At 41.9% G+C, this 24,230-nt stretch overlaps 1 protein-coding gene across 2 annotated transcripts in view; it reads left to right on the top strand.

Moving 5' to 3' along the window:
* The first annotated feature begins 2,074 nt into the window (after window positions 1-2,074).
* LOC126469812 (lysosomal-associated transmembrane protein 4B-like) overlaps window positions 2,075-24,230 on the top strand; it is an 81,093-nt gene continuing 58,937 nt past the window's right edge. For both annotated transcript variants that reach the window (XM_050097099.1, XM_050097090.1), the window contains exons 1-2: window positions 2,075-2,202; window positions 23,701-23,788. In XM_050097099.1, coding sequence (XP_049953056.1) covers window positions 23,711-23,788 — 78 coding nt within the window. In that variant the 5' untranslated portion in view covers window positions 2,075-2,202; window positions 23,701-23,710. The remainder of the gene's footprint in view (window positions 2,203-23,700; window positions 23,789-24,230) is intronic.

Below are 24,230 nucleotides of genomic sequence, written 5' to 3'. Positions count from 1 at the left end.
GCAGGAAGCACAGGTGTCCTCAGCCTGGTCTGTAGCATGGCTGGAAGACTAGCATTTGGAAGACATTACGCCAACTGCTTTCGATCTGGCCAGACATCTACAGGAGGCTGTGCGAGGAATTTCTCAAATTATGATTGTACTGTTACAGTGTAACCCTTTAACTGGGTTAGATGCGTGCATTATTAACAGTTATTGATGTTGTCTTTTATATATTGTTGCCACAGGCAATCATATGGTATAATCGCAAGTGGCCTTTGGCAAGACTGAAAATTTGAATGCTTCAAGAGAAACACATAGCACCATGATACTGTTCAATCTCCTGTTCTGGGTGTTTACCAGAGTATTTGTTACTGTTCCTTTACTTAGTAATAAAATTTTGGGAGTCATTTAACTTGTGCCATTATTTGGAAATTTTTTGATGATCAAGATTACATTGTACGAGATTAATAATATGCTCTTCTGCTAATGCTCAGCTTGTTAGTGAGCATAATTCCTTATATTAAAAGTTTATCCTATATTTGTAATTGTTGCTGATTTTCTAGTCAGTCATTCTCAAATTTTGGAGGTGTTAATAAAATGAGTGCACTATAGTACGGTATCTTAAAGGGAGAGTTTCTAAACCTTATTGTTTTAAAGGAAGTTTGTTTTTCGTAAACTGTTCGCAGGGCGGATCGATCCGTGATTTTTACATGTTTTGTGATCTACTATTAAAATACTGGTATATTTGTTTCTGTACTGGGGGCACATTCAGACTAGTGGACAGTGTCAGCACTGGGTAGAATTGTGGTGAAATTTGGTGCATAGATGACATCACTGACCGACCGAACAGCTCACATGAGCTTCTGAAGTGTGTCCTGTTTTTCGTATGTGTCTGAAGCGCCGACGAGCCAGAGGGTGGAACCGTAGAGAGCCACACTTTTGTAGCATTACAAGGGAAGATTTAAGCATCTTTTAGCCAAACATCAGTTTTATGCTGCACAATGGAAGATTATTACAGAATTCCGAAAAAGAAGTCCTTTAATTTTATCGCGCAGAGTATTTATATCATTTGCATGTGCCAACGAGACTATGTCTGTTAACGACCTGTTATGTTATGTTACGTTAACTGGGGACCTAGAAACGACGGAGAGGCTTCGGCTCCACCGCAGCCGCAGTGGTCCACAACCCCACGACGACTGCCGCAGTCCACTTCTCCCCTCCGCCGCCCCACACCGAACCCAGGGTTATTGTGTGGTTCGGCTCCCTGGTGGACCCCCCAGGGAACGTCTCACACCACACGAATGTAACCCCTATGTTTGCGTGGTAGAATAATGGAGGCGTACGCGTACGTGGATAACTTGTTTGCGCAGCAATCGCCGACATAGTGTAGCTGAGGCAGAATAAGGGGAACCAGCCCGCATTTGCCAAGGCAGACGGAAAACCGCCAAAAAACCATCCACAGACTGGCCGGCTCACCAGACCTCGACACAAATCTGCCAGGCGGATTCGTGCCGGAGTCCGTCGCTCCTTCCCGCCCGGAAAGCCGTGCGTTAGACCGCACGGCCAACCGGGCGGGCTAACAACCTGTTGGTAGTTTGCAGTCTCCTCCTTTTCTCGTCAGTAATCAATTTATCCGAATTGGCAGTCGAAAGGTCGTGCGGTAGCGTTGTCGCTTCCCGCGCCCGGGTTCCCGGGTTCGATTCCCGGCGGGGTAAGAGATTTTCTCTCCTCTTGATGACTGGGTGTTGTGTGATGTCCTTAGGTTAGTTAGGTTTAAGCAGTTCTAAGTTCTAGGGGACTGATGACCATAGATGTTAAGTCCCATAGTGCTCAGAGCCATTTGAACCTTTTTGGCAGTCGAAATCTGTGCAGTAAGAGAAGAAGAACCAGACGCCATCACGGCCCAGAGAGCAATAGACTATTAGGTGGGATCCTAATCTAGTGGAAGGGAGGACGGTGACCGGCAGAACTCGCTTACTTCTTTCATTTCAACCCCTTTGAAGCGAAGGACAATCGAGGTGCAAAGCGACGCACGCAGCGGTTCGCGTCGTGTTCACGGTGCCCCGGCTGATCTGCTTCTGCGCCTATGTGAACGCCGGGTGCTGCCCCAGTCGGTTGACCCCCCTGAGTTGGGAGCTGCTGGCAGCGGCCCGCAGTCCAGCACGAGCCGCCGAGCCGAGCCGACCACGCAGCGTCTCGCAGCTCCGCGCCACTTGTTGACAAGTGAGTAAGCGGCCGCTTTTCCGGTGCTGCTGTTACGCTACCACGCAGCGGTCGCCTCATCAAGGCCGTGTCCAGCGTTGGTGGGGCTCAAGCGAGTGGTAGCAGGCTTAGCGAGGCTCTCCGAGGAAGGCTACTGGACGAAGGCGTCGTCTCGAACAGGGGCACACCTCACTACGTGGCATGGGGAAAACATGACATCTGCGATTTTTTTTCTTCCCTTAGAAATGTCTCTGACAGTGTCTTTTGAACCCCAGTCCTTATAATTTAACACACTTTTTTCTTTTATTCCTCTCTGATCGAAAAGAACAGAACCAGTTTCGGTATCGCTTCGGAAACCATCACTATATTTTACGACATAACCCTGGGTTCGGTGTGTGGCGGGGAGGGGTGAAGTGGACTGCGGTAGTCGTCGTGGGGTTGTGGACCACTGCGGCTGCGGAGGGGACGGAGCCTCTCCGTCGTCTCTACATCCCCGGTTAAAATACAATACAATATTTTATGACCCATGTACGTGCACTAAAATGGCCTATGATGCACGTAGACTTTTCATTCGTATGCCGCACGATCTGTCTTGGTTTTACGTGTGCTGTACTCCAGTGTACAGGTTGGTTCTAATTAAACTTTCGTTACAGCAGACAGTGTAAACGCGAAACTATGTACTATGTCGATACTCAACTGTATTGGTATTATGTTCAGACGGTGCACTAGAATTTGCGTTGTTAGCAGTGTTAGTGTCCTGATTTGCCGCCAGGCGCCGCTACTGGTATGACGATGTTAGAGAGCCTGTATAGGGAGAGAGTGGCCATAGGTGAAGTTGCCCGTGATTGGTTGATTAGCTTTGATAGAAAAATGGCGTCAAACGTCTCTCGCGCTTCCTATGTTCACCGTGCTTATGAGTTGAAGTTCAGAGGACTTTTGGAAACGATTAAAAGTTATTTGAATTATTGAGAGACTTGTTATGCGTTGTGCAGGCATGTTCGATTTAGTTGTATATCGTTTTTAGAACGTAATTAGCGTTTGCGATCTTAAATACGAGTTGAAATAATGAAGCGTTTTGTGATGAAGTCGGTAGGCCTACATGTTTCAAGTAAACACGTTATTAATTGTACAGTATTGTTTTTGACATCTGTAATTCGTTCTGCAGACGTTCCTAAACGATGCCAGGTTATGCTGCATTTGGTTGTTCCAATAGAGGCGAAGGTGCATTTCGCATGTTAGCATTTCCACGCAATGAAGAAAGACGTAAGCAGTGGGCAGGCGCAGTCAATAGGGCTGACATAAATGAAACAGGGGCCTTGTGGAAACCAACCAAGTACTCTTATCTATGCGAAGTAAGTCGTTTTTGCTTTTTGCTACATATAAAACAACTTGCAATACACATAGTTAAATTTGAAAACAGACCTGTAAATTGGCTGTGTGAAAATTATTATAACACATTATTCTTATAAACAAAGGCATTTAACGAATGATTTCGCCGTATTGTCTTGTGCTTTTGATTCGGTGAGTGTGTACTCCACTACTCCACTACTGGACATACAGAAGTCCCGGCCGCAGTTTGGCAGAAAAATGGCCGCCGTATCGTCCAGTTGGCCACTCTCTCCCTATACAGGCTCTCTAGACCATGTAAGGCTGTGAAACACAAGCGTCAGTGTGCATTGCATTTTCAGGCACCCAGCGTGGGACTGGACAGGGTGACCTTTGAAAGGTGTTTCCTTTTCCAAACAACAGTTGCAATATACGCGATTTCAGTCTTTCTCGTCGTATTCCACTAATGAATTCTTCTCGGGTTATCAGCCGAGTGATGGCGTCGTCTTGCCGAAACGTTTCAACGAATTTCGTATCCATCATCTTCGCCGAAGTTGTAGTGGTGCCGCTCTTCGCGAGTATCGATGCATTAAACCAGCACGGAGAGATTCTCTTCCCGCCCTGGGGTTGGACAGTATGATTCGGAAGGTCGAAGTAACTGGCGATTTGGGAATTGCTTCTTGGAGAGGCTGACGGTCAGTTGCCCCCAAAAATTGTTGAGGAAGATATTGTTGCCATGGCTGAGAATGCTGGACGCAACGTGCGATCTTCACGCAGTGTACAAGCTGCGTAGCGTCAGCTGAACATTCCACGGTTCGACGTTCGAAAAGTGTTGCGAACGGTAATATTGTGAAATGGTATCTCTAGTACTATTCCAGACTGTCTTGGATGCAGATAGTCGTCACATCGAGCAACGACTGCAACTTCGAAGGCAAACATTGTACGCTATTAACAAATGTTACCCTCCGATGTGAATATTAAAATCTGTTTCTTTGAATGGTTTATTGCTCACTTCTCTTCCCCATGTGCCTACAAATGATTCTATGAAGTTACGTTGTCCTACAATTACTCGTTTTTCGTGGGGACCCTCTCAAGTACCCAAATTTTAGTTATAACCTCCCTATAGATGCGTGTGATTTCGCAAGTACATTTGACTATGAAATGTGTATGCCGAAATCGACATAGTTCATTTCACGAATAACGTACAGTCTGAGGTAACCGCATAATGCAATATGTGGCGGCTGCTTGTTTCTAAGGTGTCAATAACACGAAAGTAAAGAAAACCTTCGTGAGCCAGATGTTGATAAACTGTTATAAAAATTTGGTTTTGTTATGTTGTGTCCTACATACCGTAGAGTAATGTAAGTCATGTGTCAGTTTAGTCGGCAGAATAATTTTGCCGACTCATTAATTTAACTAAGTCACGTTATAGGGAGCACATTGTGCTCATGTGAGAGCGATCTATATGGTTGTAAAACAAAAAACTGGTAGCCAAGATCGCAGGAATTCTTTCTATTCCATGATTACCGGATCTTAGCACACATACATGTTACGTCAATGAAAACAATAGTGATATCACCATAGTTTGCCTCGATGTTGTAACCATAGTTTGCCTTGATGTTGTAACCCGTATATGTCATAAGATCTGATGATGGCGGCTTTAGTTTCGCCGAAACCGGTTATCATGGAATAAAAAGAATTCCTGCGATCTTGGCTACCAGTTTATTGTTTTATAAGTCACGTTGTGTGTGTGTGTGTGTGTGTGTGTGTGTGTGTGTGTGTGTGTGCATGTGTGTCTGAGTGGATCTAGAGACGAAAGGGAAAGGCAGATTTGGGTTTAATGTCTTGACGATGACGAAGTCATTAGAGACAGAAAACAAGCAGAATGGCAGTCTTGTGAGGGTTTACCACTGCGCCACGTTGCTCTGTTCTCAAGCTTGAGTGAATGACGTAAATTCATCGCCAATAAAAACTTGCTAACCGGCCCTGAAGAAAACTCTACATGGACTATCGAAACGTTGGTAGTATAGTTGCTTTTAGGCGCGTCGTAATAAATAAATTAATTTTATTCAGATAAAATTCAATGTTTACACGATTTATCGCCAACTGAAATGCATCATAAGTTTCTAAGCATTTTTATGTGTTAGTGAGGATCAACAGCCGAAATAATTCAGAAACATAATGAATGATGTTAACACAGTCACTGTCGGAACATTTTGACGCATTTATTAATATGGCCGGTTTCCAGATTTTCTATCTCGATGTTTTCTTTACTACAATAAATGAAATATCCAGTAAGTACATATAGTACTCAACCTGCAAATTACCAGTTACAATATGTAGACGCCCACGTGCTTCGTTATGTTGAATACCGAAAAAGTGAGCATAGTGACACAGTGGAGCTTGAGTGCCGTTTTTGTGTATTTTGTATATTTTGTGCTGTTGTTTATGTGTATTTGTGTACTACATCACACCGAATTACGATGTAGTATACAGTGTATGTGTGAAACCCTGGTCGGATATAAGGGAGGGCCTGATTAGCCCTAATCAGATCAAGTTAAGTAAATAATAGAAAGGATGAGAAATTTCCAGCGACATCGAAAACAGACGCTAGTGCTGTATACTTGAATCTAGAACAAATCGGGGATAAGTAAGGATGATCAACTAAATAAGTATGGTCTGCTCAATACTAGCCCAGTGCCTTCGTCAGTGCTTCGATTCAGTTGAAACCACGTTCGGTAAGCATACAATGCCCCTTATCCAAGGTACTACACCGTCGTGAAAAGTGCATACCGGTGTGTAATATCCCGTCACGGACTTGAATAGGAGTATTACATGTGCCGGTACTGAATGGGCGTTCTCCGTTCATACAAAACAGAACTAAATAATTTAGAAATGATTATTTTGTAGCATATGTGATTTCAAAACGCAGTTTAAGTTATCTGAGATTTACCCGTCGATAATGTTTCGGAATGGTCAAGTAGTCACAAGGTAACATTCAAAGTTAATGAATCATCTTGCGTTATCTGTCACTTTTTTCGGTTTAGTTTCGTTGTTGTAGTAATGTTCTTAAAATAAAGATCAGTTTCAGAGTAATAAACGTGATGCTTGTCTTCAAGGTCAAGCTTCCGATCACGCCACATAATATAATTCAGATAAACAAAACTTTGCTTAGTTTTTCGATTGCAGTTTTAGCTGAGACCTTAATGACGAAACCCTCACTCCCTCAACCACTCATAATCACCTTGCCGTAGTGCACTTCCATTCTGTTTCAAGTTTTGTTTCTATCTTGCTTCTTTCACGTCAGTATATCGGGTGATCAAAAAGTCAGTATAAATTTGAAAACAAAATAAATCACGGAATAATGTAGATGTAGAGGTACAAATTGACACACATGCTTAGCATGACATGGGTTTTTATTAGAACCAAACAATGTCCGATAGATGGCGCTTCATCTGATCAGAATAGCAATAATTAGCGTAACAAAGTAAGACAAAGCAAAGATGATGTTCTTTGCAGGAAATTCTCAATATGTCCACCATCATTCCTCAACAAGAACTGTAGTCGAGGAATAATGTTGTGAACAGCACTGTAAAACATGTCCGGAGTAATGGTGAGGCATTGGCGTCAGATGTTGTCTTTCAGTATCCCTAGAGATGTCGGTCGATCACGATACAATCGCGACTTCAGGTAACCCCAAAGCCAATAATTGCACGGACTGAGGTCTGGGGACCTGGGAGGCCAAGCATGACGAAAGTAGCGGCTGAGCACACGATCATCACCAAACGACGCGCGCAAGAGATCTCTCACGCGTCTAGCAATACCTTTTTTTGTTCTAATAAAACCCCATGTCATTCTAAGCACGTGTGTCAATTTTTACCTCTCTGTCTACATTATTCCGTGGTTTATTAAGTTTTCAAATTTATACTGACTTTTTGATCACCCGGTATATTGCACTAAACCTGTCAGATTTAACAAACATTGAGCGTATACTATAATGAAGATCTGTTTCGAGCTGAATTTAACTTTCGAGAAAGAGTTAATATATACATAAACGTTTTTAATTTACAGTGTTAATAATTGAAATGAACAACACGACGTCTATCAGAAGCAGAGGAATAAGGGAGATGGATGATTTCAGAAACTGAACGTATATTAATCCGAAAGTTCTTCGCTTATCACAGCATAAATTTAATACTTTACATTTTTGATAATAACAGGTTTTCAATATCCGACCAATATTAAATCTCTATTCATTCATTACTTTTTTAATGTAACCTTTTATGGATTGTTACTAACAGATTTATGTTAGAAACGATTGGCTACTTAATGTACAGTTTCGTACATGCGCGCCGGGAAGGCGGCAGTAATGGTAGTCAACAGGAGGGAAGCGGAGTGATGCGTTAAGTGGCTCTACGTCAAGTACCAGAATAACGTAAATAAAGCCATCTGGACAGTGAAGCTCCAGCACTAGGCAGTCAATCCAGCAACAGAGAAGAGCTCACCACACACTGCCTCGAAATAAAAGAGAATGGCGTGGGAAATCTTATATTTAGCTTATACTTCTCTCCTCTTCCGCAACACTCATTTTCGCGCACTCCTTCGCAAAAGTGGCTTAATAAATTTTACATGATATGCCACTCTCCTAAAAGAGAGAAACACGTGGAGCTCTTTCACTGTACATTTATGAATCGTCCGTGCTTTGTCATGTTTGTCGTGAAACGCATCTACGAAGCACGATTTGAAAATCAGCATTCGCCAACCTTGTGAAAACCATGAAAAGATACAAGCTAAGGGCAGTCCATCTCAATTTTTTGTGAACAGTCGTAATTCGCAAGGTAATGGTGGCGTAACATTTCATCTTCTGTATCCTATCCCTTTACATTTATGCTCGTCCACACAGACAGAGAGAAACACCATTTCTGCGCCCTTTTGACTGTTCGCAGAGGGCACCTGCACATTTCTCTTTTACAGACACTCACTCCTCAATGATACTATGCACCAAGCGAAATTTTTGTTAACTTAATGTTGGCGGAAATGTATGGCTCGCTAGTTTCTCTCTATGTTGCCTTTGACAGTGCCTCTTTATTTCCGATCCTTCGCATTAAATTGAGCTACCAACTATTTACGCGCAAGCTAATCTCAGCTTCCCACATAGAGGATATTATTGGGAAGAGCAGGCGATAACGTAAGCTTTGGTTGGATGTGCGGAAAGAGGACAAAGGGAAGAAGCCTTCGGAAGGAGCGGAGGGGGCCACAGTAGCCTGTGCTGGCAGTGGTAGCACCCACTGTACGTGTGTGTGTCCGCATGTTTTGTGTTAGGAGCCAGATCGTAACCTTGCCCTTTAGAACAAGTGACCCGTCTGTGTTGGCGATAACATTTTAGTAACGCCTGTGCTCTCAGACTTCATTTCTAGAGGCTATTTACTGCCTCTCCTCATAACAAGTTAATACAAATCCTTCCTTCATTCTAGTGTTCTTCATATATTTTACCAATGCTATTGCTTTCCCTATTTAAAAAAGCTAAAGATCTGTTTCCTTCTCGATCAAGGTGAAACAACTATTTTGCCAATAAGGTCATCACATATGAGCTATTGCCAGGGCGAAAGGAAGCGCATGCAAACAACCTGTTTCGCACTACCTGTACCTTCTTCTGGTTCTTCATGTAATAAACAACTCATTTCAGATAAGGAGATTCAGTGGATATTTTTTTGTGGTAAAAACGCAGCAAAAATTATGGTTTAACATTCCGTCGACCATGAGGTCATCACAGACGGAGAATATGTTCATACTAGAGAAGAGTGAAAAAGGAAATGAGTCATTTTTTCTATTGAATTTTTCTAGCTATCGCGTAATGTTATGAATTTGTAGTATTTTCCCTCTACTCCGTATATATTTCTGTTCTATATAAAATTTTCGAAAACGATAAGTAAAAGGAAAAATACTTAAAGATACGAGTGTGTAATGTGAAGTGAATATAAATGAATCGTTGCATATCAATTCTGATTGATAGTACAAGTTATTGATGAAATATGAAACCAAATCACCATGGGCCGTGTAATCATCACAGAGTATTTCCATTTGCTGTTATATTATTTAAGTAGCTGTTACCCGCTACGTCGCTTGCGTACTAGTAGTTTTGTTACGATGAGCGGTTGTGTGTAAGCAAGCTAGTAATTCTATGAGATGTCTGCGTATATAGATAAGTACGTATAAAAATGTACACAGTACCGGGATGTAGGTACATAGTGAATGTTTCTTACTTTGCTGCATGTCGCATCTGAAAGCATGCATTATATTTCATAATTATATTTTAAAAAGTCTCGATTCTTTACATTCGCTCTGAAGTAGAGTTTTTAGGGGTTCTGGCTCACCTTGTACTGGATCTGAGATAATGCCACCGCAGCGATAGATACCATCCGCTACTTCCTTCTATTTTAATACCTTATGGTGACTCTATGACGATTAATTAATGATTATCATAGTGTGTTCATAGATCATAATCAAATGCAGCCTCACCGAAAGCCACCCACGTTCTACACGTAAAGATACGACTCTCTGTGTGTCGTACTGCCTTTAAATGTCGCCGCCGTTGTGGGTCTCCGAGCGTGTTGCAAGCAGTGGGAGGCGCGTGAGCTCAGCGTCTGAAATGAGGCTCGCTCGTGACTGTATCTCTTAAGGCTACCCGACGTTCTGCATCCAATTTCCGGCGGACACGAGATTGCTCTGACGTTTGTTGGATTCAAGTAACTCGGGCGACCTTAGCTGTCTTAGATCTATGTGCTAAACCAGGCTTACGTTTGCGAGGCGTATAGTAATAGTTTTCAGTGTGGTTCTCCGCTTACAGTCTGATTTTATTGTTTAATCTGCACCAAAGCTCTCTAGCTATGCCAGCTGGTGTAGAAACTTAATATCAGAAACCAAGCCCACAATAACATTGGATATACACTGTCGGGGAATAATCTACAGATACTAAGAGTCGCCGACCATCGTAACAGCGTCAACTGTCTGCCACTCTCCTATGTCGTATGTAAAGTGTTAACAATACTCATAAAGGTATAACTTCCTAAAATAGCCTATGGCCTTCCTCAGGGTTCAAGCTGTTCAAATTCAAATGGCTCTGAGCACTATGGGACTTAACTTCTGAGGCCATCAGTCCCCCAAAACTTAGAACTACTTAAACCTAACTAAGGACATCACACACATCCATGCCCGAGGCAGGATTAGAACCTGTGACCGTTGTGGTCGCGCGGTTCTAGACTGTAGCGTCTAGAACCGCTCGGCCACTCCGGCCGGCAAAGCTGTCTCCATACCAAATACCATCGGAATCGGTTAAGCGATAGACTCATGACATATAATAGAGTGAGCTATTTTCGCAAATTAGTAAAACTGGAATTAGTATGGAAATACTGATTAAACACGTTGAGAATTCAATAAGCATTGTATTAATTACGTTGAGTCACATCAGTCAATAAAAGCATTTTCTCAATATGATAAATTCAAAAGTGAAAGAATAAATACCTTTTTATAAGGGTAAATATTTTTTCCTTAATTTACTTAATATTCTTCAAATCAATAAACATCTTGTATTATACAATTTACAAAGTAACCTATCTTCTTCATCAGAGATCAACCTTTCTCATGCCATACTTCATTGATATCGGTTGTGTGGTTCAGTGGCAAAAACATAACCGACAGTTACTTTCGCATTTATATTGTTAGTAGGGAAGTATGGATTGGTATCAACTAAACACGTTGAAGATTGTGTAAACATTCTATTCTAGCTTACCCACGGCGTAGTTTGCTTATCAGTAAAATGAAACTAAATGCGTATATCACTGTATTGCCCGGGAGGCCTTGATTCAGAAGTTCCAGAGTTCATTACAAGTCTTCTTATTTGACAGCACTCCGGTGACTTACACGTCAATTAAGACGAAATGATGATGAAGACAAAGCACATATCCAAAGCGAGAGAAACAAAAAACCAAATCCCGACCTCGGTGGGAACTGAATCCGGGAATACGTGGTGACGGCTGCTGTGACCGAGTGGTTCTAAGCGCTTCAGTTGAGACCCGCACTGCTGCTACGATCGCAGGTTCGAATCCTGCCTTGGGCATGGATGTGTGTGACGTCCTCAGGTTAGTTAGGTTTAATCAGTTCTACGTCTAGGGGACTGATGACCTCAGATGTTAAGTCCCATTGTGCTTAGAGCCATTTGAACCATTTTTGAATCCATGGTCGTGAAACAGCAACGCTAACTACGTGATCACGTGCTTTTCACGCACATTCGACGCAAGACAGAAATTTTAAGGGAATATGGCGCTCAGCGCCTAAAAAGTGAATGTCTGTGAATAACAGTAAAAGGGAAGTATGGATTAAACCCGTAGAATATTATGTAAACATTGTATTCACTACGCTGAGTCGTGTTGAAACAGTAAAAGCATTTTCACAAGTATGATAAAGTTCAGAACGCAAAGAGCAAATAACTTTTTCAAAGAGTAATTATTGTTCCAAGTTTCACATTATATTCTTTAAATCAAAAAATATGTCAGACTGCACACTTTCTAAAGTATTCTGTGTTCTTCCTCGGCAGCCAAGATATCTCCATGCCAAATTTTATCAAAATCGATTCAGCGGTTTAGTCGTGAAACCATAACAGAATTACTTTCGCATTTGTCGTATTAGTAGTAGTAGTAGTTGGTTTGTTCTCTTACTAACGCCGGTGTTCACGGCATCGTCTAGATAGACACTTTAGAAGCAGATCAGGTGATTATGTAGGATCCAGTACTTTGAAGAGAATCTAGAAGCAAGTAAAATGTATGTTACAAATAGTGGTCGATACACGATAAAATGAATAGGCATTAAAAAGTGGGAGAGAGGAACAAAGTGTTCGGAAAACAGCTACCAGAAGAATTTCTATGACCGTGGTGAGGTGTTGCCTATCACGAATCAGAAAAATGGGAACAACATGTCAGCTAACCGAAACAACATAAAAAATCTATACAGTTAATGCTAAATACGACATTACTGCACGTTAATACGATAACAAGTCCTACACGCTGCAGAATACCTTGCTATTAAAAGAAAAAGTCTGATCAAGAAATTATAAATATGAGAAAGACATGTTTCGACGAAAGAGTTCTAGGCATAATGAAAAAATAATAGACTAATGAATTCCTAAGAAAATAAAACCATGAACTCAATACACATGAAGAAAATATTACATAAACCATTCATAGGAATGTGATTTTTTTTTATGGCCACAATGCACATGTGAGTCCTATAAGGTTAAGCAATCGACTCTTCCGTTCGTTTGTCAACAAGACAAGCAGAGAGAGATAGAGCAGATTAATTGTAAAAAGGAGAGAGATCACTGGAGGATATCCATAAACACATTCCGCTCAAGAAGAAACTCCAAAGACATGTTGGTCTCCAGTAAATTCCAAAACTAAAAACTGACAAAGAAAAGCCAGGGCAATGTATGCGGGAATAATGAGGTAATTTTAATACCCAGGCGCAATAAAAGGGGCCGCGAGAGGTAGCCGGTTGATTGGGGCGTCTTGTCGCGGTCCGGGCGGCTTGCCCCGTGGGAGGTTCGAGTCCTCCCTCGGGCATGGGTGTGTCTGTTTGTTCTTAACGTAAGTTAGTTTAAGTTGGTTTAAGTAGTGTGTAAGTCTAGGGACCGATGACTTCAGCAATTTGGTCTCTTAGGAACACACACACACACACACACACACACACACACACACGCGCGCGCGCGCGCGCGCGCGCGCGCGCGCGCTACCCTTTCTCCTCCGTAGCTTTAAGCTTCTGCTTAAAATTCTGATTAAATAATTCTGACATATTATTCCTTAATAGTAAAATACTGACAGAATTAACAGCACTCTATGTAGAGAGTGATAAATGTTCTGCCGATCATCTTACATTTCATGAGGAGGAGCAGAGGAGAGCTGTGCTTACATTTTTAATGTACCCTCCTGAAAGTGCTGGTTTGGTCCTTTCGGCTTCCTGCAACTTCTGACGAAATCAGTGGAAACGAAAATCGCGCTGGTCGATATTCTCTCGGCTTGCTGTCTCTGTGTCACAAAGAACTACTCAATGGCTTCCGGATGGATTCGGGACCGCTATGGGACGCCGATGCTCGGATCCTATTGCTAGCGTATTGTTTCTCTAAATAACAGCGAATTTGTACTTGTTACAGTCGAGGTATTATTACAGGCACCGGCTACTCTGTAGAAATACTGTCGGCAGGACGTCGTGACGTCCACATCCGGATGATGCTTATTTCTGCTGGTGTATGTGCCTCACTATATGGTACATGTTCAGCGCCAGCTCAAAACCAAAATCATACTGTGAAACGCTAATGTGCAGGCTGCGTAATATCTTGTTGCTAAAATATTTGACATAATTATGTCGGCAAGAAACCTGTGTGTAAGGCTACTGTTTTGGATGATTATACTCTAAAAGCCGGGCGGTCGATAGAAAGTAATCTCAAATCAAATTTTATCTCAAAATGGCATCAAGTAGAAGTTCCCTTCGCCATAATCATGCAAACAAATGCTCGGTAGTAATTTTAGGCTTGATTTTCGTCATCGAGATATGTGGTGATATTTCTGATAAGTAAAACATTAAGAGAAATGATGCTGTCGATCATACCATACCGCCCTTGGGTAACGCTTCTCGTTCATCGTTTTTCATTTATCGTTCTCTGTGGCCATCCATCTGGTATGATGATCTGCAGCAGGGCGTCTTAATGAGACCATCTCCCCGTCACTTCATTTAGCTGCATCTTGAACGGAGAAACGAATAAGTGACATTTTACAAGTTTTTGCACATAAGATGCTTTTTTCGTGACAAGTCCATCATGTCTGTACTTATATGCGGGGTGTAACGAGTATAAGTGCTGATACTTTTATATATAGTCCGCAGCTTGTTGTCTCGCGGTAGCGTTCTCGCTTCCCGAACACGGGGTCCCAGGTTCGATTCCTGGCGGGTCAGTGATTTTCACCTGGCTCGAGATGACTGGGTGTTATTGTGTCATCTTCATCATCATCATTCATCCCCATTACGGCCGGAGGAAGGCAATGGCAAACCACCTCCACTAGGACCTTGCCTAGTAGGGCGGTGCGGATATCCCTGGTCGTCTCCTACCCTCTGTCACGAGTATGGAACATCATCATCACCACTTTAATATGTTTAATTTTTCTTCCAACAAAGACCTTACGTAATTTACTACCTGATGTTTTCTCCACTGCATTACTAACTGGGCTACACCTGTTAGTTCAGGATAGTTGTTTTGCGTCCAGGTAAGCATTAATGGCTTGCTCTTGCCACATGTACTTGGGGATACTAATCATAAAAAAAATCTTGCCCCTAATAGCTACACTTCTGAGTCTTCAAAAGAAGTAAATACTGATGACACGTTGTTCAGTACACTGTCCTGTGTTACCGATAAAATATCTGCACATATACCCACTGCCCCTGTATTTCAACCAGTTCTAAACACCACCTGATCCACTATTCTCCAGTGCCTGTGTCTTACATGGAACTAAAGATATTCGAAAGAACAGACGCAACATATATGTTTAAGGTAAGGACGACCAAACGACCACTTCAGTGCAGATGCAAACTACACTTGAGCTCTTAAGGGAATCAGCGTTATCCCACGTGTAATGAAGATACCGGGCAAGGGCACTACATCGGTGGTGTGTGGATAAGAGACTGAGAAGAGGCGTGCTAGTGTGGTTGATGCAGTTTCGATGACCACTGGGTCCGGATGGCGCAGTGATCAGCACATCTGTCCCGTTAGCGGGAGACCTACGTTCTCAAATCCGGCTTCGGCACCAGTTTCAATTCGAAATAGCTCACGGGTGAACTTCAGACGCCAGTCTCTGACGGGCACAATATTTCGGCAAACGACCACGTTGACTTCATCAGGTGTACTGATTAACTGACAGATGGGGAGCTGGGGCCGGGTTTTTGTCTCCTCCCCCTCTCCTTCTGATTGGCCGCCCTATCGGCCATCAGCGCCCAGCATCCCTACCCACAAATCTCCCACCGACGCAGTGTTCCTTCAAAAAACAAAACGTTCAAACGTTTGTGAAATCTTATGGGACTTAACTGCTAAGGTCATCAGTTCCTAAGCTTACACACTACTTAACCTAAAGTATCCTAAGGACAAACACACGCACCCATGTCCGAGGGAGGATTCGAACCTCCGCCGGGACCAGCCGCACAGTTTATGACTGCAGCGCCTGAGACCGAGTGTTACTTCCTAGGTTCTCGAAAGAAAGCTTGCTGGCGGCTCTTCTCCCGTTCCCCCACGTGTCCCCAACGTCAGTTGGACACTGACATCCGGCTGTTCGCCCGATAAATATTTCCACATGAAGTACGCTGGAATAAGCTAAGGATATCCCCACTGATTTAAATCAATGCCTAGTAGCAGCTAATGCCAGTCATTTCGTTGTGTCTTACCTAACGATTTTTCTGTCTCGTTCCTGTAAGAAACAAGGACATTATGAAAGTCTTCTTTCCATGTAGTTCCCGCCTCACAGCTGTACATCACTCAACGTATGGAAGCCAGACAGACTGGCTGATTTAAGAAGATTACGATTGTACTAAAAGAAGTTCTTGGATTCTCTTGTTGATCTGTGTCCAGTCTCACTGGCAAATGCCCCCAGGTATATCACTACTGTGATACGATCGAAGGATTGTCTCCTTATTGTACAAGTAGGTGCGCGATCTCTGTTAAGGCTCATAAAGTCTGTTTTGTCTCCTATACGAAAGTGGCAGTCCAGTGCGCTACAACCCCCATGTCTCGCTTAATCCTATCAGTTCTTCCCTGAATCTAGATGATGAGGCCAGTGAATAATGCACGTTAATTACATTGGTTTTTAGGAGTTGAAGTCCGTTCGACTTCGTAAATATTTTCTCTGATGTGACTAGGAAAAACACTAGCCACAAATCATCTCCTTGCTCAAACGCGTTCTTATGCCGAGGGTACCAGCAATTTTGTTCTCGCTTCCGGCGAAACTATATTATTTTGCAGCTCTCTATCAAGTTTATAATATATTTCAAATGGTCCATAGTATTTAGTGCTGACCATTTTGTCACCTTTCTTATCAATCGAGCAGATGATCCCCGGTCCCAATAAGAAGTATTTCGTCAAATTGTGCTTTTCCCCTGAAAAATACGTTCGTCGCAGTCAGTTCTCTTCTTTTCTTGTTTTTTTTGTTGACGTTTCAACGTAATCTTCTCTAAATATCTTATGACCGTATTACACCTCTTAATGACGGTGTTCTCTACACCCGTTATTGAGTCGTTTTCTTCCATTTATGTTTTGAGTTCTCTCCGTATCATGTTCCCGTAGTATGTTAAAGTCCTTCACATGTTACACAAAGTGTGATACTACTTTTCTATATTGCTTCTAACTCAGTCGTTTATTACACCTTTGAGTAGGAAATCTCCTTTTCCATACTCTCTAGTATGTACTGTGTTCACATCTTGTTTTTATTTCGATTTCGACTTCATCTGTCTAGCTAATCGTCTTACCATCTAGTGTTTAGTTATTCTACGTCCGTATTGGTGTTGCGTTCAATATTAGTGTTACTAACGGTCATTCCTTTCTCTGTACATTACCTGATAAATCTGTGGCCACTGCCATTTTTTCGTCCCGGGAAAACCGTTTCTTCCATCGGTTTAATGCCATATAGTCACTCTTTCAACCTTGATGCTCACTTTAATTTTGAGGGTTTTACCATCGCCTTTAGTTCCACATAGAAGTCATACTTTTCTTCTGGAAGAGTTCCTTCCATAATCACATGACCATTCAAGACAGTCACTATGCTTTCCATCGTACATATGATTAATACCGATTATTGTGAGGTATTAAAGCCGTACTGCACCACACAGCGAAACCAATGACTGGAATGACAACTTCCATAAAGTACTGCCGAGTTTTAAATTATAATGTAGCCTGTTTCATCCCAGCAAAGTTACTGCAAAACGACAAGATACAATGTATACCTTTCGAATTCATAAACAAAATTGACTGCATCCCCAGGTTTGTAAACAAAATTGACTGCATCCCCAGGTTTGTAATAACTGCTAATTTCCATGGTCCAAAACGCACACGTACCTCTGGCACACCGTCAAGCTGTGCTGCACGAAGTCTGCCGTACAGGTCAGCGCCGATCACTGGCTGTATGCGGGTAGTCCCTTCAAACTCGACCACTAACAGTTATTTGCTGAAAGGACTGATAACGAAGTAGCATGTTTTATTCTCGCGATTTCCAGTCACTTACTGCTAGAGAGAGACATATTAGCTCATTACCAATTCTGTCAATAAAATTGCTAGTGGCTGGATTTAAACTGGGAACCCGCAGCACGCGAGACAGCCACGCCAGCTACTGCGCTCCTCTGCCTCTGCACAGCTCCTGCCACTACACCGTAATGCAGAACGTTACAAGCAGTTTTTTACTGCTACTGAATATTTCTGCTTCAAGATGAATTGCTTTAACACTGTCAAGTATTTTAGCCTCCGTCTTTCTACTTGTTGGTCATCGGCGATGACTCGTTTGACTCTTACCACCATGGCTGGCATTCCACTGCGGATATTTGCGCGTACATTGTCGTTAATTACCAGGATCCTCCCGAGAAGAAATGATGTAGTTGCTGCTTCTGCTAAAAATCGAACGTGTTTCCAGGAATTCCCAGTCCTAAGAATTCTTAAAATACTTTAATTTCATGTTCCCAGCTTACAGTTTTATGTAAGTAATCAACATACCTGCCCTCTCTCACTGATTTACTGAACTAGTGATATGTTTACGTGTCCGACACGTTTTTGTGATTGTATCTCTAAAGGGCGAAAATAGGCTAAGGAGAAAGAAAAAAAAACAAATTCACACCTCCATTGTGTCCAATGTTTTTCGTACTCGGAGAAAACTTTAGCAATGCTGTTTAGCTTCCATTTTGTGTATCGAAACTTCCCAATTGCTAGTCTGAAAAATTGAGTGAGCATATCTCCACATTGAGCAAGATGTCGTGCTCAGGAATATGGTAACATGTTAGTACTACAGGCTCTGAGCGCTATGGGACTTAACTGCTGAGGTCATCAGTCCCCTCGAACTTAGAACTACTTAAACCTAACTAACCTAAGGACATCACACACATCCATGCCCGAGGCAGGATTCGAACCTGCGACCGTAGCGGTCTCGCAGTTCCAGACTGCAGCGCCTAGAACCGCACGGCCATTACGGCCGGCTTAATATCACAGGTTGCATAGGTTTGGGAGGAAGTCTTTCCAAAAAAAAAAAAAAAAAAAAAAAAAAAAGAATGTGTAAAGCGTTACGTGAAATTATACATATTTTACAGTTGTTATAATTAATATTTACTTGTGTTTCATTTTTTACCGAACCGCTTACAATGTGTTTTCTAAGCAATCCTTCACTGTACAAAATGCATTGCTTAACCAGTACTTTCTAACTTTCTTTTCAAATAAGTTCCTGTTAGTAATCTTTATAATCTTCTAGGGCAGTTTATTGTACACTTTTATTCCGTGGCAGAAACTATTGTTTAGAATTCTATGTTTATTATTTTCTAATAAATATAAGTTCAGTCTAGCTCTCATTCCATGGTCATGGATAAAGCTCTTTGCGCGTATCAGCCTTATTTGTTATGAGCGCAACTTATTGATGAATATACCTTCATTGTACAGTTACAGTTGCAGTGTTTTGAACAGATGTTTACAGTCAGTTCATGGTTATTCTTATGACCCTTTTCTATTGTATGAGAACAGTGTTCAACCTGGGGTACATTTGGCTTGGTTATGTCTACGCATTTCATTATCGTGCTTACATTATTACAGTGTAGTTTTTGAATAATTCTTTAATTATTTGAGAGCATTTACATAGATTAAGAACACCACTGGACTCACTACCACACATTGTAGCATCCTTTTCTTTGAATTCTCCGAACGCAATTTATTTCTACTCTGTGACACACCTCAAGGTAGCCCAATCTATAAAGATATTGTTCATGCAGTCGGAAATACTGGCAACGTTTCAGAAAACAGAAAGCCAAACAGAGAATCAGTTAAGAAATATTACTCAGAATAATGGATCTGTGTCGTATTGTATGGCAGTTTATAAACGAAACTCGTTCGTAAGAGGGGTTGCAAGTTTATACACTTAACAATCAAAATAGGTTTAGCTATTCAAGAAATTATGTGGCATTTGACTGCAAGAAAATTATTGTTGACACTAACATGCTCAATTTCTCTCTGTGTCACTACTACGGCGAATATAAACGACGGATTCAATAATCTGACCAAAAGTGTCTGGAGATCTATTGCCATGCGGTGTCTCCACCGTTCGCCTTTATGGCGGATTGAATTTTCTGGGAATCCTTTCATTGAGGGGTTCGAATGTCCGTGTAGGAATGGTAGCTCATCCTTCTCAAGAGCCTAAATCGGAGAAGGCAGTGATGTAAGACGCTCTGTCTGGAATGAATGTGTTCCACTGAGTTCGGGTTGGGACTCAGGGAAGCCCAGTCTATTTTACAAATGTAATTTTGCACAAATCATTGTCTCACATATGCTGCTTAATGACAGGCTACATTGTAATGCTGGCATAATCGTCGTCTCCGAGCGTTTCCTCTACCGTCCACTGTACACTACGCTACAGAATGTGTTCATATCCTTGGGCATTTAACGTTTTCTGAAACGAAATAATGGGAGCAAGCGGTACACCACGAAAAATGGACACATACTGTAACATCACGTTCTCCATACTTCACTGCTGGCACTACAGGGATAGCTTTCGTTATGAATAGTACTGTAGACAGAGATTTAATTACAGTGAACAATATCAGAATCGATAGCAAAGCAACACTGACAACAAAAGTTCAGGTATACATGCCGACGACTCAGGAAGGAGAAGATGAAGAGATAGAGAAACTATATGAGGATACTGAAACCGTAATCCAGATTGTAGAGGGAGATGAAAATCTAAGAGTTATGGGGGCTGAAAAGCAGTATAGGGGAGGCAGCAGAAGAAAAGGTTACAGGAGAATATGGAATTGGGGCAAGGAATGAGAGAGGAGAATAATTGAGCTCTGTGATAAATTTCGGCTAGTAATAGGGAATACTCTGTACAAAAATCACAAGAGGAGGTGGTATACTTGGGAAAGGCTGGGTGATACGGGAAGATATCAATTAGATTACATAATGGTCAGCCAGAGACTCAGAAATATGATACTGGATTTTAAGGTGTACAGGGGAGCAGAAATAGATTGAGATCATAATGTAGTAGTGATAAAGAGTAGCCAAAGAAGTGGGATGCGGAAATGCTAAGGAATGACTAGTTACCCTTGAAGTTCTCTACGGCTGTAGATACAGCAATAAGGAATGGTTCAGTAATCAGTACAGCTGAAGAGGAATGGACATCTCTAAAAAGGGATATTACAGAATTTGGGAAAGAAAACGTAGTAACAAACTGCAAAGAAACCATCAGAAATAGAATAAATATTTCGACTGATCGATGAAAGAAGGAAGAACAAAAATTCAGAAATATAGAAATACACGTCACTTAGGACATGAATAATGTGAAGAAATCGAAAAAGAAACGATTGTCAGAAGGACTGACTCAGCATACAGAAAAGTAAAATAAATAAATAAAATAAAAGCAAGGAAGTTATCATTTAGAGTGCAGTCTGAATTACAGTATTAAACTGCAGAGGAGAGAGCGAATAGGTCGAAAGGGTACAATGAAGGCCTCTGAGAGGAGGGAAGACTCGTCTGATGATGTAACGCTCCACTGGAATTAACGGTCAGTATCAGTGAAATTCTCCGACAGCCATGTAATTAAGATGTTATTTTGACGACAACCAATCATCTAATGAAGCACTTGTGAAAACGCTCTGAATTCACGAAATCCGGGGATATATGACACTGTATGGCATTATCATTTATTTTGAGAGATGCATGTGGTGCCTGACGATGGCATAGTGGAATGCCTAAACTGGTTGTCGTAAAAATAAAATAGTATAGTATCTTAGTTACACGGCGGTTGGAAAATTTCATTGATACTGACAATTACTTAACCAGTTGATTTCCCTCGTCCAATAAGGACCAACAGGGACTCCATCGGAATCTCTAAAATCATTGAGGCAAATTGCAACAAAACGATTATTCACGCTGCTGTGTAGAATGTATGAGATTGGGAATATGACACTGGGCTTTCGGAAAAACATCATCCACAAAATTTCGAAGATGTAAAGAGCCGACAAGCGCGAGAATAGAATAACCGCACATTCAGGTTAACAGCTGATGCATCCAAGTTGCTGACTAGAATGATATACAGGAGAATGGAAAGCAAAACTGAAGATCTGTTAAATGGCGGTCCGATTGGGTTTAAGAAAGGTAAAAGAACAAGAGAGGCCGTTCTGACGTTGCGGTTGAAAATGAAAGCAAGATCGAAGAAAAATTAAGACACTTCTATAGGAATTGTCCACCTGGAAAAAGCGTTAGACAATGCAAAATAGTGCAAGATGTTCGATATCCTGAGAAAAATAGGGGTAAGCTATAGGGAATGACAGGAAATACAGCCGGCCGGGGTGGCCGAGCCGTTATAGGTGCTACAGTCTGGAACCGCGCGACCGCTACGGTCGCAGGTTCGAATCCTGCCTCGGGCATGGATGTGTGTGGTGTCCTTAGGTTAGTTAGGTTTAAATAGTTCTGTTCTAGGGGACTGATGACCTAAGAAAATAAGTCCCATAGTGCTCAGAGCCATTTGAACCAGGAAATACACATTACGTACAAAAACCGAGAGGGAACAGTAAGAATGGAAGACCAAGAAGGATATGGACGGATTACAAAGGATGTAAGACAGGGATGTAGTGCTTCACCCCTGCTGTTTAATCTATAGGTCGAAGAAGCAGTGAGGGAAGTAAAAGAAAGTTTCAAGAGGGGCATTAAAATTCTACGTAAAAGTGTATCAGTTTTAAGATTCGTTGGTGCTATTGCTATCCTTAGTGAAAATGAAGAACAATTGTACTACCTGCTGAATGGAACGAAAAGTTTGATGCGTACAGAATATGGATTGAGAGTAAATCGAAGAAAAGCGAAAGTAATTAGAAGTAGCAGAAATGAGATCAGCGAGAAACTAAACATCATGATTGGTGCTCATGAATTAGATAAAGTTTAAGAATCCCGCTACCTGGGCAGCAAAATAACCCAAGATGGGCAGATAAAGGAGGATATAAAAATCTCACTAGCAGTGGCATAAAGGACTTTCTGGGCCAAGAGAGGTCTATTACTTTCAAACATAGGTCTTAATTTGAGGAAGAAATATAGGAGAATGTACCTTTGGATCACAGCTTTGTAAGGCAATTAGACATGGACTATGAGAAAACCGAACAGAAGAAAACAGAACCATATGAGGTGTGGTGCTATGGCAGGTAACGTTCTCCAACATTCACAAAACACGAACCCTTTCACGGGATGGTCGGAGGGTGTTGTGTGATTCATCACATTAAATCAGTTGTTTCCAGTCATCCAGCGTCCAGTGGTGTATCTCTCTATACACCATCTCAAACATTGCTTGGCACTGACTACAGAAGTGTGTGCTTGCGAGGAGCTGCTCCACCATTATATCCCATGCTAATTATAACTCTCTATGCACTGCAATTCTGCTATGTGGACTGCTAGAACACTTTGGAATCCACGAGTGAATCTTTCCAACGATGTCACGCGATTTTTTACAAGCACCCACCGCAATGCTCGACTGTTTCTGTCCGTCTAATAAGGTCTCTCTCGTCTTGCTTCAGTTGTACCTGTTACTTCATGTTTCTATTTCACACTCAGCTTTAGGAATTTGAAATGTTCCTAATGGATTTCTTACTCAGGCGATATTCAATGACTAGCTCACTACTGAAGCCACTGAATTCTCCTGATAGATCCAGTTCTCTGTTACTCCTACTGAAAACACAGTAGTTGCCACCTCCTTTTATACTGTCGGGTCTACTTTCTGGGACGACCAGTGGTCAAATCCGAATTAAATGGGAAACAGTGCCAAGAAATATTGTTTCACATTCTAATCAAACGAATAAATTATTACTGAGTATATGTTCTTCATTCTATTGCAAGAGATGATAAGAGAAAGCAGAGTTGATCAGCTGGGGCGTTTTATGTTTCAGACGGGACACGATGCTGCCTCAGCTGAACCACTGCTGCTGCGGCTGCTCCCTGCAGACGGGATCCATCCTGATCGGCGCCTACCAGCTGGTGAGCGGCGGACCACCCCGTGGCCGTGCACAGCCCCAGAGGCTGACCATACAACAAAGCTATGGAGGGTCACTGCTACAGTGCTGGTGTCGTTGGGTTGCAGTTCACTCACAGAAAAGTGTCTGAGGCTCTGTGTGGTACAACGAGATATTAATTTTTGATTTCCCTATAACATGAATAGATTTTGATGCAAGGAATCTTAGTACTTTCCAGAAACAACCCTTATTTGAGTAACGTTTTTCCTGACGACTAGTTTTTAAAAAAAGTTTTCAGTTTTCACCTCCATAACAAGTATAAACGTTTTGAGAACTGGTTAGTTTCTAGAACTACAATGAAACAAGATCTCTTACTATGGACATGAAGCTTTTACAGAGGCTTTCATAGGTTGAATTTCAATAAATTTGCCTGAAAGTCAGTGTACATTCGATAAATACCATCAAGG

This window comes from Schistocerca serialis, chromosome 1 (genome assembly GCF_023864345.2).
Source record: "Schistocerca serialis cubense isolate TAMUIC-IGC-003099 chromosome 1, iqSchSeri2.2, whole genome shotgun sequence".
NCBI lineage: Eukaryota > Metazoa > Arthropoda > Insecta > Orthoptera > Acrididae > Schistocerca > Schistocerca serialis.
The sequence above is the reverse complement of the archived record's forward strand: the minus strand, read 5'-3'. Positions and strand labels throughout refer to the sequence as shown.